Source organism: Hydractinia symbiolongicarpus, chromosome 12 (genome assembly GCF_029227915.1).
Source record: "Hydractinia symbiolongicarpus strain clone_291-10 chromosome 12, HSymV2.1, whole genome shotgun sequence".
Classification (NCBI taxonomy): Eukaryota; Metazoa; Cnidaria; class Hydrozoa; order Anthoathecata; family Hydractiniidae; genus Hydractinia; species Hydractinia symbiolongicarpus.
The window spans coordinates 10,698,221-10,716,832 of record NC_079886.1 but is presented as its reverse complement, the minus strand read 5'-3'; the positions used below and the strand labels follow the sequence as shown (position 1 = coordinate 10,716,832).

The 18,612-nt window shown below is 33.1% G+C and overlaps 2 protein-coding genes across 2 annotated transcripts; both read right to left on the bottom strand.

The window, feature by feature from the left end:
* Positions 1–211: 211 nt before the first annotated feature.
* Positions 212–1,162, bottom strand: LOC130621241 (neuropeptide FF receptor 2-like). Its single transcript, XM_057436551.1, has one exon. It carries the CDS (start codon positions 1,160–1,162, stop codon positions 212–214), a length of 951 nt encoding a protein of 316 aa, XP_057292534.1.
* A 3,318-nt stretch (positions 1,163–4,480) lies between these two features.
* LOC130622297 (uncharacterized) lies at positions 4,481–11,626 on the bottom strand. The gene is made up of 6 exons (XM_057437746.1): positions 11,221–11,626; positions 9,139–9,659; positions 8,833–9,037; positions 8,248–8,646; positions 6,312–6,977; positions 4,481–5,776 (listed from the first exon to the last, which is right to left on the bottom strand). Exons 1-6 carry the CDS (start codon positions 11,471–11,473, stop codon positions 5,538–5,540), a joined length of 2,283 nt encoding a protein of 760 aa, XP_057293729.1. The 5' UTR covers positions 11,474–11,626; the 3' UTR covers positions 4,481–5,537.
* Positions 11,627–18,612: the final 6,986 nt, after the last annotated feature.

The window sequence follows — 18,612 nt, the reverse complement described above, 5'->3', positions numbered from 1 at the left end:
AAGTGGTCCTGTTGAAATTCCTACAGAAAAAAGAAGACTTTAATGCACAATAGTCGCTTTTAGGCTGTTTAGTAGAAATTTAGATTTGGTAAAATAAGCAGCAACTAAAGGGTTCATGTAAATGCTTCTTTACCTACGTAAAGTTAATTTATCGTCTATCATTTTTGCATTGTTGTTACTTGTTGAGTATGTAGAATTGATGTAGAACATTTTATTTATCAGGACAACTCAATCGGCCACAGGAATTCCTATCATTTGAAAAATTGTCTTGGGCAACAGTTTTTGTGAAAAACATTTTCATATATTTTAATACGCCACCATTCCGGGATATATATACGATAGAATTGATGCCAGAATTATACACAATGGGTGCATGCGCCCAAGGAAGCATATAGTTATAATAATGGCTACGAGGATCATTAGTGACAATTAGAAATCCAACAAATGGAAATAAAATAATAAGTGGCAAATAACATAGTATAGCCACGACTGTTATAATAAGTATGGTTTTAGTGGCTTTTGTATGGTATTGAATGATGTTTGAATTTTTACGTAACGCACTGTTCTTGCTTGTTTTGTTGATGTGAAATAACAATCGCAAATTTATAACAATCATGCCAGTAACGATACAAATCACATAAGCGGATGAAAATATCAAGAAAATTACGTGATGTAATTGGCGAGTCAAGCGTGAAATATAGCAATACCAGCATGCGTAACACAACGAAAACAACACTTGGATAATTAGAATAAATTTCACTGCTGACGGTGATGTTAATTTCATTGCTTTGGAATTCTTTGTTATCAGTGCGTAACGAAATAGAGATATTACCATTAATAACATCATTGACAAGCTAGGTGAAAATGCATTAAAAAATGCTTGGATGGATACTAAAGTGCAATTGCTCTTTGATCCATTGATAACCATTCCGATTTGAATCGGGACTGTTAAAATGCCAGTGACTAAATCGGAAAAAGACTGACATAAAAATAACTTCTTCGATAATGAAAGATGTTTGTTTAACTTGATGGTGCCAATAATCATCAGGATATTAGAAAACAATATAAACACAATCGCACAAACATAAACAATCAAAAGGAGAAGAACATTTAGAGTGACGGAGAAATTTTTCTTGAATATTTTCACGCACGTTTCATTCATTCCGATATTTTTTACTGCAACATCAGTGACACACGAAGTTTAAAACTTGTGTCGCATATCGTGAACTCTTTCAGACTGTTTATTTGTATCTGCGACAACAGGTTGCTAATAATACTAGTACAGATTCTTTCTTGCAACTAATGAGTCCATTTTATAAAAATATATCATCGAAATATATTTTCTTTAAAACTTGTTTGCTTTTTTGGTTTAACTATTTATTTAAGTTTTCTTTCGTTTCATTAGGGCAGCGCAAACATGCAAATTTAAGAACTAGCTCGACTTCCGATATAATAATAACGATAAACAGAGTTATTTTACAGACACGTTTTGTTTTTTTGTAAGTACGTTTTAATTCCAGCTGAAGCCTAAAAAAATAATAGATGATGCAGAAGTTAAAAACGTACATGTAAATAAAAATCAGTTTCTAAAATAATTAATACTTAGTAATTTTAGTTTTCGAGAAATTGGGCAGAAAACAAAAACAAAAAAGCTATCTATATCAATCCCCATACGAAATAAGTTAAGAGAGCTGTTGAAGATTTTCAAGAAGAATTAAAGAAAGTTTGAGTCGTGAAAGACACAGTTGACTAACCCTTCGACAAATCAACTTACAAGATATTCATGTCTCATCGTATTTTCCGCAAAAAGTGGATACACTTGAAGGGACCGCGTAATGTGCGTAACCTAAAAAGATGGAGAGGTGTAATATGATACTTCCTCTAATTATGGTTTCATTTGCTCGTTACGGAGGAGTGCATTGATTTAGTTGTTTTCTCCTGTGTGGTAGCTTTTTATGCCGTTGTATTCAATATTTTGTATTCGTGCAGTGCTTCTCGTCCCTAGCTAAAATTTTGTTTTCGTTCATTTTATGTAAGCTGCTTTCCAATGCTTAATTGTAAAACATAAGAAAGAACATTTGCTGTAGGATTACAATATTGGACAAAAATATTGAGACAAAGGCAGTTTTTTCCAGACAGGGTGCAAAGTCTTTACTTTACACACACGTAGGTAAGAGATACAGCATTTAAAATTTGCCAGACACATTCTCTAGCACACTTGCATACCAAAAAAATCCGCGATCGCCGAAGGACCCGAAATTAGTGTAAAATGCCCAGTCTGACGTCAGCAACAATTAGCACATTTTAAAAGTTTGGATCAAATCAAATATCCTCAGTCCACTCTGATCATTAACAAAGTAAACTGTGACATGTTTAAATGCATGTATCTGATATGGAAATAACCTACGAAATTCCATGGGGTTGCGAACTTCGTAATTAGCATATTTTGTAGCATATTTAGCAATATGTTTTAACCAAGATTGTGGCTACTTTACGCACTAGACGCACTTACCGACTTTTATACAGCGCAGTCTGGGCACATTTTTCATAATAGTGTCGCAACAAAAAGAAGACAACAACATTAGCAGAAGATTTAACTTGTGGCTTTACCATTATAACACTAAAATTAAAGAAGGGTATTCTTTAATGGTTTATGGAATGTATCCTATCCACTAGACACGAAATTCAAGTTTATTAATGACTGAAAACTGTTGGTATCCGTTATATGGTTAGGCTAGCTAAAAATCAAATGTCAAATGTGTCAAACAAGAAAGAAATGTTATTGTTGACATCATATTGCTAGTTTTTATTTTTACAGTAGACGTCCGTTAATTCGAACACGCAATTAATTAATTGATAAATTAAAAGAAATTTTTCCACCATTGATGCAAAAAAAGAATGAATAAAAATGAATACATTTTTTTTATTTTCCCTTAAGATTTCATTTATCGATACACAAAATTTCGAATTAACGAGCATAATGCAGCTTTGGGACTAAAAAATTGTTCGAGTTAGCGAAATATTCGAATTGCGGAGTTCGAATTAAGCAGCTCAAAATATAAGACTTTATTAAACCAAACTCAAGGGACTTGGAAATTTGTTCGAAATAACGGAAAGTTCGAATTAAGCGGCATTCGAATTAACGGACGTCTACTGTATCCTTAAAACGTATTGTGCCCAATAGTTGCTACCACTTTATTTTAAAAGTAAGCAAGTGTAGCTAGCTAGCTGCTAACGCAAGGTAGGTATAATTTAAGCCGGTTAGCTGTAGTTAACCTGACAGCCTGGCAGTGTGGAGGGACAAAGAAAAAACCCTGAGACACCCAAATTTGACTGTTCCTAAACTCCAAGAAACAACTTACTTTTACTTTTCTAGGTGATCAGTACGGTTAAAAAAGTGGTACACCCCGCCCTGTCGCAGCCTATTAAACATAGCGTTTTCCGCAAAACCAAGGATTGGTATACTTCAAACATTTTTACGGGAATGAAAAAAAGCGAATCTAAAATTCAAGAAAACTCCTAACCATTTGCTTTTTGAGTCAGATTCTACACCGGAAAAGTATTAAATTGCAAGACTTGTTGCAATACATATCACCATGCCTTTTTTATTAGGAAGAATCAATGTCAATAATTCAAACGCTTGCATTATCTAATTTCGAGAATTTTACCAGAAAATTGGGAAAATTGGATTTTCGTGCATTTTGACGTTAAGCAGTATAAAAATCTCGCTTAAGCAGACATCAACGGTGCCTTATGAGTGTCCACTATAGAGAGTATAAAACTGTCGACCTCGTAGAGCTTCGATGTTGTAAAGAGGTTTCCGGTTTAGGATGTACGCTACAATTGTATACTTATCTATCATAAGACTTCAAAAAGAATATTCAAAATTCCTTTTAGAAGTTAATGGATTTTAGTGCTAAACCAATTTCATTTTTTCTAAACAAAACATAGTTTTTTCCGCAATGTATTCACCCAATTCGTGTTGTCATTTTGTTGTGTTTTTCTTTTTTCAATTCTTTTTAACGTTGAAGCTACAATCCCCCCAAAATTTATAAGAAAAACTGAATTTTTTGCAAATTTTCACCCCTCTTCCCCCAACTCAAGGTTGAGGGTAGTAGCTGCCTGTGCTTAGCGAGTCTTTAGTAAGGCAACATTAATACAGGGTGAGGGGATAGAGAACCTTTATTTTGACTTATTTTTAGAGTTGTCTCAGCATATTTTGTGGAGGTTGTAGATAATCTAGGTTCAACCGGTCAAGAGCTGTTCTTTCTTAGCTACTTTGGATGGTCTTAAATTCATGATCCCTCCTTTCTCACCTTTTCCAGTAACTCTTTGCTCCTAACCCATCACGATCATCAAAAAGGTAAAATGTCCTAGGAACAAAGATACTTCTTTTTCTATCCTCGAATTGAAGAATGCATGGAGGGCAATGAGTTCAACAAGCATATAAAACTTGAAACTTTCATAGACAGTCGAGAAATAAATTGTTAAAAATTAACAATATAAAATGAAAAAGAAACTATTTTTGAGAAATTCAAGAAAAAACAAATGTGATATTAGAGATGAAATAATAAATATATAAATCTATACATAACATGGACTTATGCACAAAAAAATTATAGAAAAAAAAATAACAAGAAAACAACAAATGTCTTCTTCAAATGCTAATAAGAAAAGTGATGAAACTTTACTGAAACTCAATAGAAAATATTTGAAACGCAACATGAGGACATTCTCAGTTCCAATTAAAAAAATTCACAAAGAATTGCAAAAATGCAAATTCTTGGTGAACAAATTAATTACTTACAGCAATTTATCTTTCATTTAAAGCTCACTGTGTATTTAAGAAGTATAATTTTACCTTAATTTTTTCGATCGAATTTAACACAAACTTTCGCAAATTTCCAATATAATGTTTCAGCACTAATTTTTGCTTGTAAAACATCAGTTTGATAACAACTGAAAAGGTTGTGCAAATACATTGTTATATAAACGGCACACAAAATATTTTTCTATTCTCCAGAATAGTTACAGTACTTTTGATAAGAAGAAATGCTAGAAAACGCATAAAAAGCCTTTATATGCAACAAGATAATGGCATTAAAACATTTTTTAGATAATTTGCAAAATTTCTTGCTAACAGAAGATGAAGTATACTTCAATAACATATACTTCAATAACATAATGTAAATGAATTTTAGCTAAAGTAGTTCACTGATGTTCTGTTGCAAAGCAACTGTACTGTATCACCCATCTGTTATGGTATGACGATATGCTTAAGCTTCGTGATGTCTGTTTCAATTGATATCTACCTTTTTAATGTAAAGACCAACATGTTAAGTTGTAACTGGATTTACACACAGCAATCACTACATACTTCCCCATTCCTTTCTTCTCATTGAAACAGTTTTGAATCCAACAACAGGAATATGTATATAAGATCTTCTGTGACTGTAAAACATTTCTTTTTTAGTGATGTGCACTATTCCTTTGATTTTTATGTCAAAATGAAATTACTTTTTCACATAATTTGACATTTAAAAGTATATTGTATTTCTTTCGTATTTGTTTGGTGTATTTTCATGTGTACTTGTTGTCACAAGGTGTAAACTTGTTTCAGAGAAATCCAACAACTCTTTAGTAATAGAGTCAATCATGTTGATTGAAACATCGAGATCTCGAGTGTTTCCGTTACCTTTAAAATTGCTGCTCGTATATGCATCACTGCCAGCCCCTTCTGAAAAACATCTTGGTCTAGTGACGTATGTTTCAGATTCTAAAAAAAAATGCACGCATAGTTTTAAAAACTTTCAGTGACAACTTACTACTAACAATAGCGGTGAAAATTTCGTCAAGGAAAATTTTATTCAGAAATATAATTCATCACTAGCAACTTATTTTGTCACTTTTTTCAGACACCCCTCCCCCAGTATTATAGAAGCTATAATTTTTATTATTTATTTTATTATAAAACTAAAATTTTTCATTTCATTTGATTCATTCTTTTTTTAAAATAACCCCATTTCGTTATGTTTCAAAAATTATCCGTGCAAAAATTAGCCAGTAATAAATCATACTTAATGAGGAAAAACCACTTTAATAAAATATACAAACCTCGGTATTGACACGGAAACTACACATAAAAAATAGTAAACTACCTAATTTTAGTTTCGGGTTTATAAGTGTTTAGTATCGGGTTTATAAGTGTTTAGTTTCGGGTTATAAGTGTTTAGTTTCGGGTTTATAAGTGTTTAGTTTCGGGTTTATAAGTGTTTAGTTTCGGGTTTTGCAAAAAACGAATTAACTGTTACCTAATTCCCCTTTCCTTCCATCGATAACCGAACTTCTAGTAGAATCAATAATTGAATCTCTACACATGTTTCGAATATTTGTGTTGATTATTTTATCACAGTATGACCGAGGCCTAGTCTCGCCACAAGAATCTCGCATACCACTTCCACCACATGGGTAGCTATCTACAAAATCAGGTATATTAGAGCAAGATTGACTTTCACGTCTTTCGTCAATATGAGTTTTTATTTTCAGACAATCTGCTGTCTCACTCTCCTTCCCGGAAAGATCTGCAGTCTTTTGAGTGTTCAGATTTTCAACAAAACTAATTTCTTTATTATGTTCAAATCCTTTTGAAAAAATATCATTGTTATTCACCGGACTTTCCATATCTTCAGGACAAATCAGCGGATCTCTCTCCGACGCTATGGATGACCGAAGCAGTTCCAACGAATTTCTCACATCTGCTGTTTCACGTTTAGAACCAAGATATTTTTGTACACGATCAAGTAGCATTAATTTTCTTCTCTGACCAGGCGAGGCTTCATTTGAACCTTCTTCCGTTCTTATGCAATTCTTGTTATGATGTTGATTATTCTTTTTTTCATTTTCTAAATTTTCTGGTAAAACGTCTTTAGCATTCGTACAACCTTGCTTATTGTTGTTGGAACTTGGTCCTTCTTCAACTATAACAAAATGTTTATTGATTAACTTCGATTCCTTTATAAGTAGAACATGAAAAGGAATAAGGTCTTTACAGTATACACTATACTAAAAAAATACTTGCTTGCTCCGATATTTTAGGAACCAATGAAATTAAGAAAACAAATTTCCTGTTTCCCAACAAACTTTAATGACCAACTTATGTTTTAGCTGTCATATTTAAAAAGCAAAATATCATAAAATATGGTAGAAATAATATGAAGCTGCCAGAATCATTTTATCCCAAGTAAATCTATGCTGACATTTGTTTCAATGCATTTAATGGTATTACTCTCCCGCAACGTTTGGAAAAGCTGGTATTATCACTGTTTCTGTATCTCTGTATTTAGATTCTTATTTCGTCTATTTTGGAAAAAAAGACTTCCAGACGTCAGTGTATCAGAGGGCTATCTTTCAAGAGCAGACCAGTGAATTAGGACAATTGTGAAAGAATAAGAACTTAAATCTTTTAAGAACATAAGTAGCTACTAAGCCTGGTTTTTGCTATGCTATTGTGAAAAATAAATTGATAATAGACTGTTTTTTATAAATAAAAATTTTATCAATATCAGCTACGGGCAATGATATGTTTATCATGATGTTAATAGAACCAAATGTTTTTTGTAGCAGTGACTAATAAATGGAAACACTTTAATGTGATAATCTCGTAAGTAATAGATAGTACTAGGCTGGCAAATAGCTGCTAATATCTCTCTATTAATAATAGCTGTGTTTTAAGCTAGAAATTGAAAATGTCAAAGATGCATGAAATATTCCGCTAAATCGCTAGTCTGAAAATAATTTGATAGCAAAATTCCCGTGGATTTTTCCAGGGCCTAACCACTAGCCTTTATAATAGTGGCCGTGTTTCGTCTGCGAGGCTATTTGTGCCATAAAGTATCAACACACCAGATAGCAAAAAAGGTATTTGTCGATTTGACTGCGACAAGTAAAACAAAAATTTGTGCTAGATAGTATTTGAGACAGAGAATTCCCATCTTATATTTCCACAAATGTCAACTATTTACCTTGATGCAATATCAAGCAGTTTCTGTAAAGAAAATATAATGTTCATGACTTCTTTTTTTAGGAGAACAAGACATTTATTGTCGGCATTGAAATGAAACTAAACTCACTAGTGGAATAGTAATCTCGAATCGCAAAGCCCTGAAGTCATGATTATAATGGTTGCAAATATTGAAAGAATAAGCTGTACTTTAAATCGTTCATCCTTATACCCTATCAACTATTTACCTTGTTTTGTATGAGGTGTGTCAGGACTTCCATCAATGCCTGAATCAATAGACCTACTAGACGATGCTGTTGGTTGCTGGCTGTAAATTTGTAAATTGCTATCTTGCAATCCTATTTCGTGATGAATTTCTGGTAAAGTTGATAGCCTTCTTTCTTCCTTTGTTTCTTCCTTTTTAGATTCTGGCACTGACTCCCTTCTTTTTTGGCGATATGATTCATATGTTTCAAGGTCAGAGGGCAATCTGTGTCTTTGGTAATCAGTTGGAACCATAGAGTCTGTAAGTGAGCTGCCACCCATATCAGTGAGTGATCGTATTCTTTGATCGCCTCTATCTTCATTTTCTTTTGCTTTGCGTGTATTTCTCCGCACAGTTGATGCAGTACCCCGACGCCATGGATCTAACAATTGGAAATAACATATAGTTAACAATCTTTAACCTCGTTATTTATTTATTACTTTTATTCTTTATTTTATGGTTGGGGGGGGGGTGAGTTGTGAGTTAAATTTGTCCTGTGCTTAATTACCACCCTCTAAACGAGATACAAACTACTCTCCTTAGAATAATTTTGAAATATTTAGCTTACCCCAAATGTCACTATCAGGTCTTTGGAATCCAGCGTATGAACACATTACTCTTAAATAAAATAATATACCACGACGATACGGTTTACATAACGCTGCACAAGCTAATGGGTTTAACATTGAATTTACAACAGCTATTCGGATAGCAAATAGATCTAGGTTTTTTAATGGAATATCCACGCCTAGTTGGCTAGCTGTCACCACCATCTAAACCAAAATAAGATATTCTACAGCTGTAACAGTAGTCACGGAAACAACATCTAACACCATGACAAAAAAATAGGAAAAATAACCACAGAGTAACTTACCAAAAATGGCAACCAACTGAACCAAAATAAAACCATCAATGCCACTGTCAGATAGGAAAACATTTTCTCCGTTTTTAAATTAAGCCCTCTCGGTGACTTACTCCCATTTTTTCGATGTGCCGACAGTTTTCTATGTCGGCGTATGAGGTCGCGAATTTTATAAAAAACAAAACCATACGCCACCATAACTATGCCGATCATTCCAAAGCCATAACTAATAATGAAAATGGAATATGCCATCGTCCCATGGGAGTGCTTGGAGTAATCGAAATGAGAATACGCCCCGTCATTGTATGGTAGCATCCTTCCCACACCAATAACTGGTAATGCAGATTGAAAGGCTGTTATCAACATAGCAATTGCAGATACGATTTGAACTTTTCTTGTTGTCACCCAGCGTTTATAGGCGAATGGTTTGACCACTGCCCAGAATCTTTCAATTGCCATGAGCGTCAATATAAGCATAGCCGCTGAATTTGTAAAGAAAGCAATCCAACCAAAGAAATTACATCCAACAGTTCCTGTAAAGAAAGAAGGAAATTTAGGCAGAAACAGATCTCGTTAAACTCCTATCCGGGATCCACACCACGGGATTCTTTAGATCACGACATGTTTGAAAAGTATTTTATTGAAAGGATTGACTGAAATTAATCCGTTTGTTGGAGTGATGTCATTAAAAGCAACGATTTTTCTTTCCTATATGTCTTCTTTGTATCCCTAAGTAAACCAATCAGAGGGCCTACCAGTTTAGGTTTCTTAAGTATTTCGTGATTAACCGTTTTGCATGTGGTTTTTTAGTGAAAACTTGTGCGCATACTACAAACATTTAAACAGGTAACGAGAGGGCAAAAATGCGTTGTCCAATTTCAAATGGCCCTAAAAGTTACCTAAATTTTTTATTAAATAAGATATAGCAGTACGAGTTTTTAAAACCTTTAGGGAACTTAGTACCCAATTTCCTATCAACAGATTTCTTTTAAGAAAATATGTGTCATTTTTTCTAAAAAAATGTTTTTTGTTTTTGTTCTGAGAAGCCTCAATCATCAGGCACAGTACCGCATCTTTTTACTTTTGATTGGTGTATATTTGATGTGGAGAAAAAAGTTACGATTTAAAAACCCGCAGACAAATACTTTCAAGAAGGATACAACCACAATGTTATTACGAGCTCCGTCTATATTTGGGCCCACTTAGGCTAAATTAATCATCAAGTGGTAAACTGTGATTACTCAAGTAGACTTTCCTTTACTTAGTTTTGTAAAAACTATTTTTATTTGTTACAAAACTATTTGTTCCTAACATATGACGAGGTAAATAACAATGAGAGTTTTTATTGTGAAGCTATATTCTTGTTGACATAAGGTCTAAAAGTTGTAATTTCTCTTTGATGAGTAATAATAAACAAAAATAATTTTTTTTATGTTTTATATGGTATTATATAGTATATGTAATAATGGTATATAATATAATAGGATACAGAAACTCCACATGACACAGAAAATTTGTAAAATACTGTAAAGAGAATGCAAATGTGCTTATATTTGATCATCTGAGTTTACTGTGTAAATCTTTTCCTTGTTTTCTGTGTTTATTTATTATATAATTATATTTATTATTATGTATTTACACTTTATACTTAACTTTATACTAACTTTAGTTCAAATGTTTAGTTCAAAGATATATAGCTATTCTTTGTTTTGCACGTGCATATCTTGTTACGACAAACTTCACGTAAATGACTCATGCTATTGTTGAGTGGAGACGTGAATAAATTCAAGATTTATCTTTTCACATTTTAAATTTTTCTATAGCTGAATATTGATGTCTTTTAAAACGTTAGCATTAAGAAGCATTCCAGTCCTTCAGATGCAGGTGGAAAAGCCTAGCCTTCCTATATTTTTGAAATATTCATTTAAACATTCCCGGAACAAAAATACTACCAGCTATTTATCATGCACGTCTGTAAACATCTGCACGTAAATTAATAAAACCCTAACATTAGCCCTGATTGTATATAATTTTTAATACTTTTATAGATACCTCAATTTCGAGAATAGTAGAAAAAACTTAATATGTACGTACCTACTTTAAGATAAGCGTCCGTCATGTATATATAAATTGACATTGGAACTGGAATCATCCCTTTTAGTAAATCAGTCATGGCTAACGTTAACACAAATATATCTATCGCGTTCTTATGTCGAAATCGAACTATCACCATGATTGCTAGTACGTTAAGTAGAATGATAAAAAAGTTGATTCCAAGCAACGTTCCACCTAAAACACTATCATGAATTCCTACTTCTGATGTTGTGTTGACTTTTTTTGACGCCATTTTGAATTAGTTAAGTAACTCTGCGTTAGGTAAATTAAAATCAGTGTTCTCTTCACGGAAGAATAACACCTCGGTGTTGTTATCGGAAAAAATTGATTCGCATGCAACTTTTTTCTTGTACCTGTAAGGGAAAAGTTGAAAGGTAAATAAAACACCTAAAACAAAATAAAAACATAGTCCACAGAAAGTTTGATGTTACTGGCAAGCATAACAGGAAGTTTTTAAAATCACTTAAAACATTACTACTACACGAAATATTTAACAGCCACATTCGACCTTCGTAAGAATACACAGCTTGGATAAGCTAAGTGTAACAAGCAAAGCCACAGTTGATAAAACAAACGAACATGGTTTTTCTAAAAAAAATCACGACATAAATACATTAGTTTTGCTTTCAATTTTTTCAACCCTTACGAAAACCATTGGCTCTGTTAAACTTTGTGCAAAAATATTGATCGATAACATCGCCTGTTATTTATTTAAGCAGAACTTTAAGCTACTTTGAAAGTAAATAAATTTCTTTCAGGACAGAGAATACAAAACATTGGTAAATATTGTTGAAAAGAAGACTTCAAAATATAGATTAAATATGTCTTGTTAAGTTTCTGTTTTGTTTCAAGAAATTATTTTTTATATGTTTTCGATTAACTAACACGTTATACACTCTTGTGTTTGTGTCACGTCAACCAAAACATTTCAATGGCGTCGATTTCATTCTAGTTTTCGCGCTAAAATGAAGAACTGCCAAATAAGGTTATGCGTAGTAGCTACTTCCATATCATATACAAGATTGTAAAGAAATGTACACGCGTCGCTTTTCTACAATTCAACATGCTAGGTTATAGTAAACAGGGAAACAAATCGCTTACACGAATAAACAAAGATAAAGAATGTAAACACAAAAAACGAAAGCTTCTCTTTTGTCTGTGAAAACATTATGGCGTGAACACAATCCTTATTGCAAAATATGAGTTACTTTAAAATTTTCGTATAAAAGAAGATTGGAGTAATTAGACACATTTTGTGCATGGAGTTTGTATATAAAGAGTAAAACGCGTCGCTTTAAAGTTTTGCATAATGGGGAGGAAGCACATATAGTTTAGCTACCTTAAAACAAAAGAGATTATTCCGGAAAAAGAGAATAAAAATTGGTATTAGCGAATTTTCCGTCAAATTTGGGAGGATTAACACTCTCATTTTTAACAAGAGGTTATTTTCTATTTAAACCTAGAAACTTTCCCGTTCATTCATCTCCTATTATTTGTTCGTATTCTTTTTATTCCGCAAAATTTTGAAATTCATAAGTTTTAATGCCGCAATCTTGTTTACCTTTTTAAAGGGAATAAGAAGTTGAAATGAAATCCAACAAATCACAGTACGTGATTTTACGAGCTTACAATAATAAAGTAACGTAAGTAAGTAACGTAGGAACAACAATACACAGAGATGCAGTGTTAAGAATAGACTTTCATCATCTTTATCAAACAAAAATCTTACTACTTATTTTTTTCAACTTTTTAGGCAGCCGATGGTTTCCTATATTATGTATATCTTATTTATATCTGCAACTGCTAAAAACGTCGTACAATTACACGATAGGATTACACAGGCAGTGGTCACTTCAACGTTGTGACATTGAATAGACGTTGATTTTGCGTTGAAAGTGAAAATGTCTTTTTCTGACGTCTATTCAACGTCAGACAATAACGTCTAAAGTTGAAAAGACGTTGGATTTACGTAGGTCACATCGACGTTGCTAACCCAACGTTGAAAAAACGTTGCTAACGTAGGGCTGCGAAGTCCCGTCTAACATTCAATGTTGAATGAACATTGAATAAACGTCGTGTGCCCGCTGAGGAAAGTATACGCATGCGTAATTTGTTTACATCTGGTTAACCTCCGTGTAGTGCCTAAATAGCTACATTCTTAGGTTGATAACTAAATGAAAACGGAGTCGCCTAACATAACTCTTCACAGAAAATGCGGAAAAAAGCAATATTTATTTACCATCCTTATCAGTTTGAGATTTACGCGAAGTTGTACGATCATTTTAAAAAATGCATGTACTGAACTGACACTGGAAAATTTAACACACCTCATCCTAACTCATAAGAACTTTAAGTCTTTATACTAAGTAACGTTATATCAAACATAAACATGCAAGTATTTTCTTGACATTACTTTATTAAAAATTTCATCTGACCCGTAAACAATCTTTGCAGAGATATACACAGATAGTCTCTCGTTCTCTCGTGAAATGTAAAAAAGCAAACAACTTTACATCTCCATGATTTTATCCATAAAAATTAATCTTTATAACTTCATCATCATCGTTTAGTCATGTTTCTTTTGACACTTCATTCACTAAAGATGAAATCCCCATCCGGCTCTCAGCATAGATTCGTTTAACACTTTCTAATCAGAAAATAAACAAATCAACATTTCCGACATCACCACCATGTTGTTATAACAGTTTAACAGCGTTTAGGCGCGAGCAAATATAACCTACTTGTTCCCGTAGTAACAAGGATCCCCTGTTGTCATGGTAACGACAATTAAAATTTTTCATAAAATTCGCGCCATACATACATTGCTTTTACAGACAATTGCATTTAATTGTGTAAGTCAAACGCTTTTTATAGCAGATAAGTTTTTTTCACCCTAAATGTAGCTAAAGTTGGGTCTTAGAATTGGAAAACTTTTTTGGCCCTCTCGCATCGGTTCCTTTATATTTAAATAGAGAAGCAGACAAAACATTTGACTGTCCTTAGGAAATCCCTACAAGATTTTATACTTCGTTTGAGATCAGCGTATTGAAGTCTGATTGTCAAGGAAGAGAAAGCTTATGGCACGATTCTTAAAAGATATTTTTAAATTTAAGAGGTGTGAATTTTAGAGAAAATCTTTTTTTCTGCATATACGCTAAGTTCATTAATTTTTGCGAATTTCGCTAACTTTATTTAAATTACGGGAGATTTGTCTGCTCGGAAATTGCCGGAAAAAGCAGATTTGCGAAAATAACTCTTCGCCAAATTACTAAACACCACATCTTTTTGAAAGTAAAAGGGGTTTTTCTAGGTTTTTGCTTTTGTTTTTGTTTGTAAATTTCCTTTTTTGTATTTTTACACTTTTTAGACTTTCGTGCAAAGCAGTTTTTTATTTTCTGATGTTAAGGCAAGTTTACTTTTTCGCGAAATATTTTACTTTACTTGTATTTGTACATATTTTCCTAAAAAAGTGTGAAACAATGCATTTCAGTTTTTTATACCCGTTAATTCTTGGGAAAAATCAAAATCGGTGAATTCGCAAAATTCGCGAAAGTTTCTATCACAAAAGAAAGTACTAGTAAAAAAGGACTAGTAGACTGGCGAAAATATCTCAACAATGCTAATTTGTTAATTTTTTTTCGTTCTTGAAATTTGCAAAAGTATAAAAATCAATTAATCAGTACGTTCAAAAATGTTTAGATTACGGCGCAGTTAATTAGTTGGAATATTCACCATTGATAGGAAGTGCAGAATATATTAGTGCGATTTTGGACTATTAAAGCGATACCTTTAGCGCATTAAGTATAAATAACATTAAGTGTTTTGAAACTAAAGCAAACCAGTTAGGTAAAGAAACATTTGTAAAGGACAATTTGGCCTAAAGAAGTAAAATTATTAGAAATGCATTTAAATGAATGAATGGTTTAATGACCAACCAGAATTTGCTACACAAATTCGTGTACCCAAAATATTAGAATATATATAAACGAATAAATAAATAAAAGAATGAACGGATAATGACTTTTCAGGATAGTATGGCTAAATGTTCTAAATCGGAAAAATTAAAACGAATTAAGCTTCATGCTAAACACAGACCTTTTTGGACATTTTAAGTAGTAGGGTAGAAGAATATAAAAACCTAGTAAATAATTGCAAAGTTACACAGCTGGTCAATTTTTTTCTTTCTCTGATTCGTAGAGGTAAATTCTGGAAGAAGAAACAATTCGAGATGTTTTCGGGACATGGAAGAAGTGTCCACTTTAGGCAGTGTCTGCTTTTTTGGACTGTCCGCTTTGAAGAAGAGGTGTTACTATAAGGGTTTATTAGGAACATGGATATATTAGAAATTCCTCGGGACAAATTTTTTTGGCCGTCTTAAGAAGGTGTTTGCTTTAGGGGATGTACGCTTTAAGAAGATTCCACTGTATATATGTCTCAATGTGTAATCAAGAAAATGACCTGGACGTAACAATTGTTGTGGAAATAGTCGTTTTGACTATTGTCTGAAATTATCGAACAGCATCATTTGTAGGTTGCGAAAAGTTATACTTTAAACAACGTCGAAAAAAAATTAAAATCCACGAAATCTGATATATTTTTTTGATTCTATTTTCATTTTTTTTTTTATTTGTTTCGTCAAAAATTATACGAAGCTTGAAAAACTTTTTAAGTTCCTTAGGCCCACATGCGTTTACAGTCACGTTCCTCTCACATGTGTCATCAAATATTCAACACGTTTAATTGTCATGCCTTTAAAATCTTTGCAGTGATAAATAAATATCTCTTAGTGAGGGTTTATATTATAAACATTCCGATGTCCTCTTTTAATAAGTTTTGAGTGGTTATCTATCTAAAGTTGGTTCACCGTTAGAAAAATAAAACATGATTACATTTTTCAACGTGAACAAAATCATATCATAACATTCTGAATGATACACGTTTTTTTTGTAAGAAACCAATGAAAGCGCATAGTAGTCTAGTTTCCCTGACTTTAGTACGAAAAGTTTCTTATGTGTTTTCTTTTCAATAAAAGGAAAATTTATCAAATGTGAAACTTTGAGTTTTGGGTTAAAACCTCTATGTGGACATTATTTTGGTCATTCTTCAACATCTTCTTCTTATAAAACATACCACGCATCGTCGCCATCGACTTCTTCGCCAGTAACTCGATTATAAGCATAATAAGCATTCCGCTCCTCTTCATCAATTCTGCAAACGGCGTCCATATTTAACGCTTATAAGGTAGGGTCTTGATCGACCGAGAAATCAATATCATGGAAAGGACCTATGGTCGGTGGCTTACCTAATCTAAGTACAATGGTGTCGTATATTCCAGCGGCTTTCCATCCATTAATGATGATATCTTTACCATCGGCTAATGTAATGTAGTTGTGAAAGTCAATTATCCAACCAGCATGCAAAGGCTTCAATTGTCTCTTGTCTCTTTTCAGTTGTCTCTTTTTTATATCTTTATAGCCAAGTGAGGGAGAGACAAGAAAAAACTTTTAAAACAAACATTTTTTTTTAAGTATTAGTGGATAAACTTTTGCGAATCAACAATTTAGAAAGTTTGTACTTAATGAACTTTCGCGACTGGCCATTTTTGAAAGTTTCGCGGGAAAGTTTCGCGGGAAAGTTTCGCGGGAAAGTTTCGCGGGAAAGTTTCGCGGGAAAGTTTCGCGGGAAAGTTTCGCGGGAAAGTTTCGCGGAAAAGTTTCGCGGAAAAGTTTCGCGGGAAAGTTTCGCGGGAAAGTTTCGCGGGAAAGTTTCGCGAAAAAGTCCAAAAAACACAAAATTTGCGAAAGTTTCTCTCGCGAAAGCTTCTCCGAATAAAGTATCTTCTTGTGGAATCAAATTAACATGTTCCCTTGCGCAGTTAGGCCGGTGCTTCAGTCGAAGTCTACCTTCGTCTTAAATTACGTTCGTCGTAATCGTATGAAACTTACTGACTTTTACAACAAGAACAAGAAGTCTCTAGAAGTTTTTAATCAGTTGAGGCTGGTTGTTGCTTATAAATTGCTTCTTTTTCTGAGGAATTTGAACTTCTTGCTTTTATTGGGTGAGAAATGAGGAGAGCTGGGGCGATTGACCTGACTGTCTCGGTTACTCTATTAAATTTTAACTAAAAATTGTGTTTATATGTGCTTTGTCAAGATTTCGGTTGAATTTGTCGAGACGGGTGTACTATTTCCATGTAATCATAATCTACGGAACCAATGTACCTAGGCAAGGTTTTATTATGCTGAATTCATCAATTTCTTTTGTGATAAAAAGTATGTCTTTTGTTTTACATTGCGTAATTTTGGACCGAGCCCGCCAACCGAGATAGTTTTTTTTTTCAGATAAAAACAAGCTGAAAATTTACCGCCTGAAAGACCGCCTGTCCATAAACATTCCTTAAGATGTTACTGGCCGCAAACCAGAGGATTTCTGAACATTCACTTCGTTTGGGCATGAATATAAAAAAGTAACATAACCACACATGACAATACATAGCAGCTTTAAAGATAAATGACATCATAGGACATTCTCAAAAACAAAAGATGGACAACCACTAAACAGTTTTGTTTTCGCTGAATTTAAAAACAGATTAATACCCGGAGAAAGTTTCCAATCAACAGCAATCGTTTGAAAATTCTGTGTAAATTAATAAAATCGTCCGTATGACTAGACGTGTTTTTACGCAAGTACTTAACTATACTGTATTGCAAATATAACCCATGCAGATATTTGTAACAAAAAAACCATATATATATCTCATAACACACAATTATAATAATATTTTACCTCAATCTTCTGGTTAAGCTGTTTATGTAAGCCAGATACCTCTTAAATTAAATAATCGAACGCTTAAGTTATATCAAAGAATATTCGAACACTTTTTTCTCAAAATTGTCTGGGGAATAACTATCTCTTTTCTTTTAAATAAAATACCTGTTGGCTGGCTGGGGTGCGTCATTTTTTTGTATGACTATGGTGCAACTGTTCAACTTTGTATTCAGCAGTACAAAGTAGCATTTAGCATCAGAAAGCGTAAGGTCAACTAACATCCGAGGTTAACTACTATTTTATAGGGTTTACTACCGTTTTGGGCAATGCGCAAGGCAGGGGCTTATGTTCACCCTTAAATATCTTTTAATAAAAATTTCCAAATTATTTCCAACTATAATTGATATTAATTTATTTCCGCCAAGCGAGGCAGAATCTGTGAATTCGCTGCAGGTTGTTAATTTACTCAACAATAGTATATTCAACAACGCTTTTGATATAATTTCTTGTTTCAACCTTTTTCAAAAGTGTGTTGAAAGATTGTGCATATAGTAATGCTTCGAATAAACAGCAATCAGTGGGTAGTTGAACGCATGAAGTTTC

Bases quoted from the DNA above. Each gene is read 5' to 3' on its own strand.
- LOC130621241 (XM_057436551.1), bottom strand. From the start codon at position 1,162: ATGAATGAAACGTGCGTGAAAATATTCAAGAAAAATTTCTCCGTCACT.
- LOC130622297 (XM_057437746.1), bottom strand. From the start codon at position 11,473: ATGGCGTCAAAAAAAGTCAACACAACATCAGAAGTAGGAATTCATGAT. The intron at 9,038-9,138 runs GTAAGTTACTCT...ATTTTGGTTTAG, and splicing joins TCAGTTGGTTGCCATTTTTG to ATGGTGGTGACAGCTAGCCA. The intron at 6,978-8,247 runs GTAAATAGTTGA...ATTTTGTTATAG, and splicing joins CACACCTCATACAAAACAAG to TTGAAGAAGGACCAAGTTCC.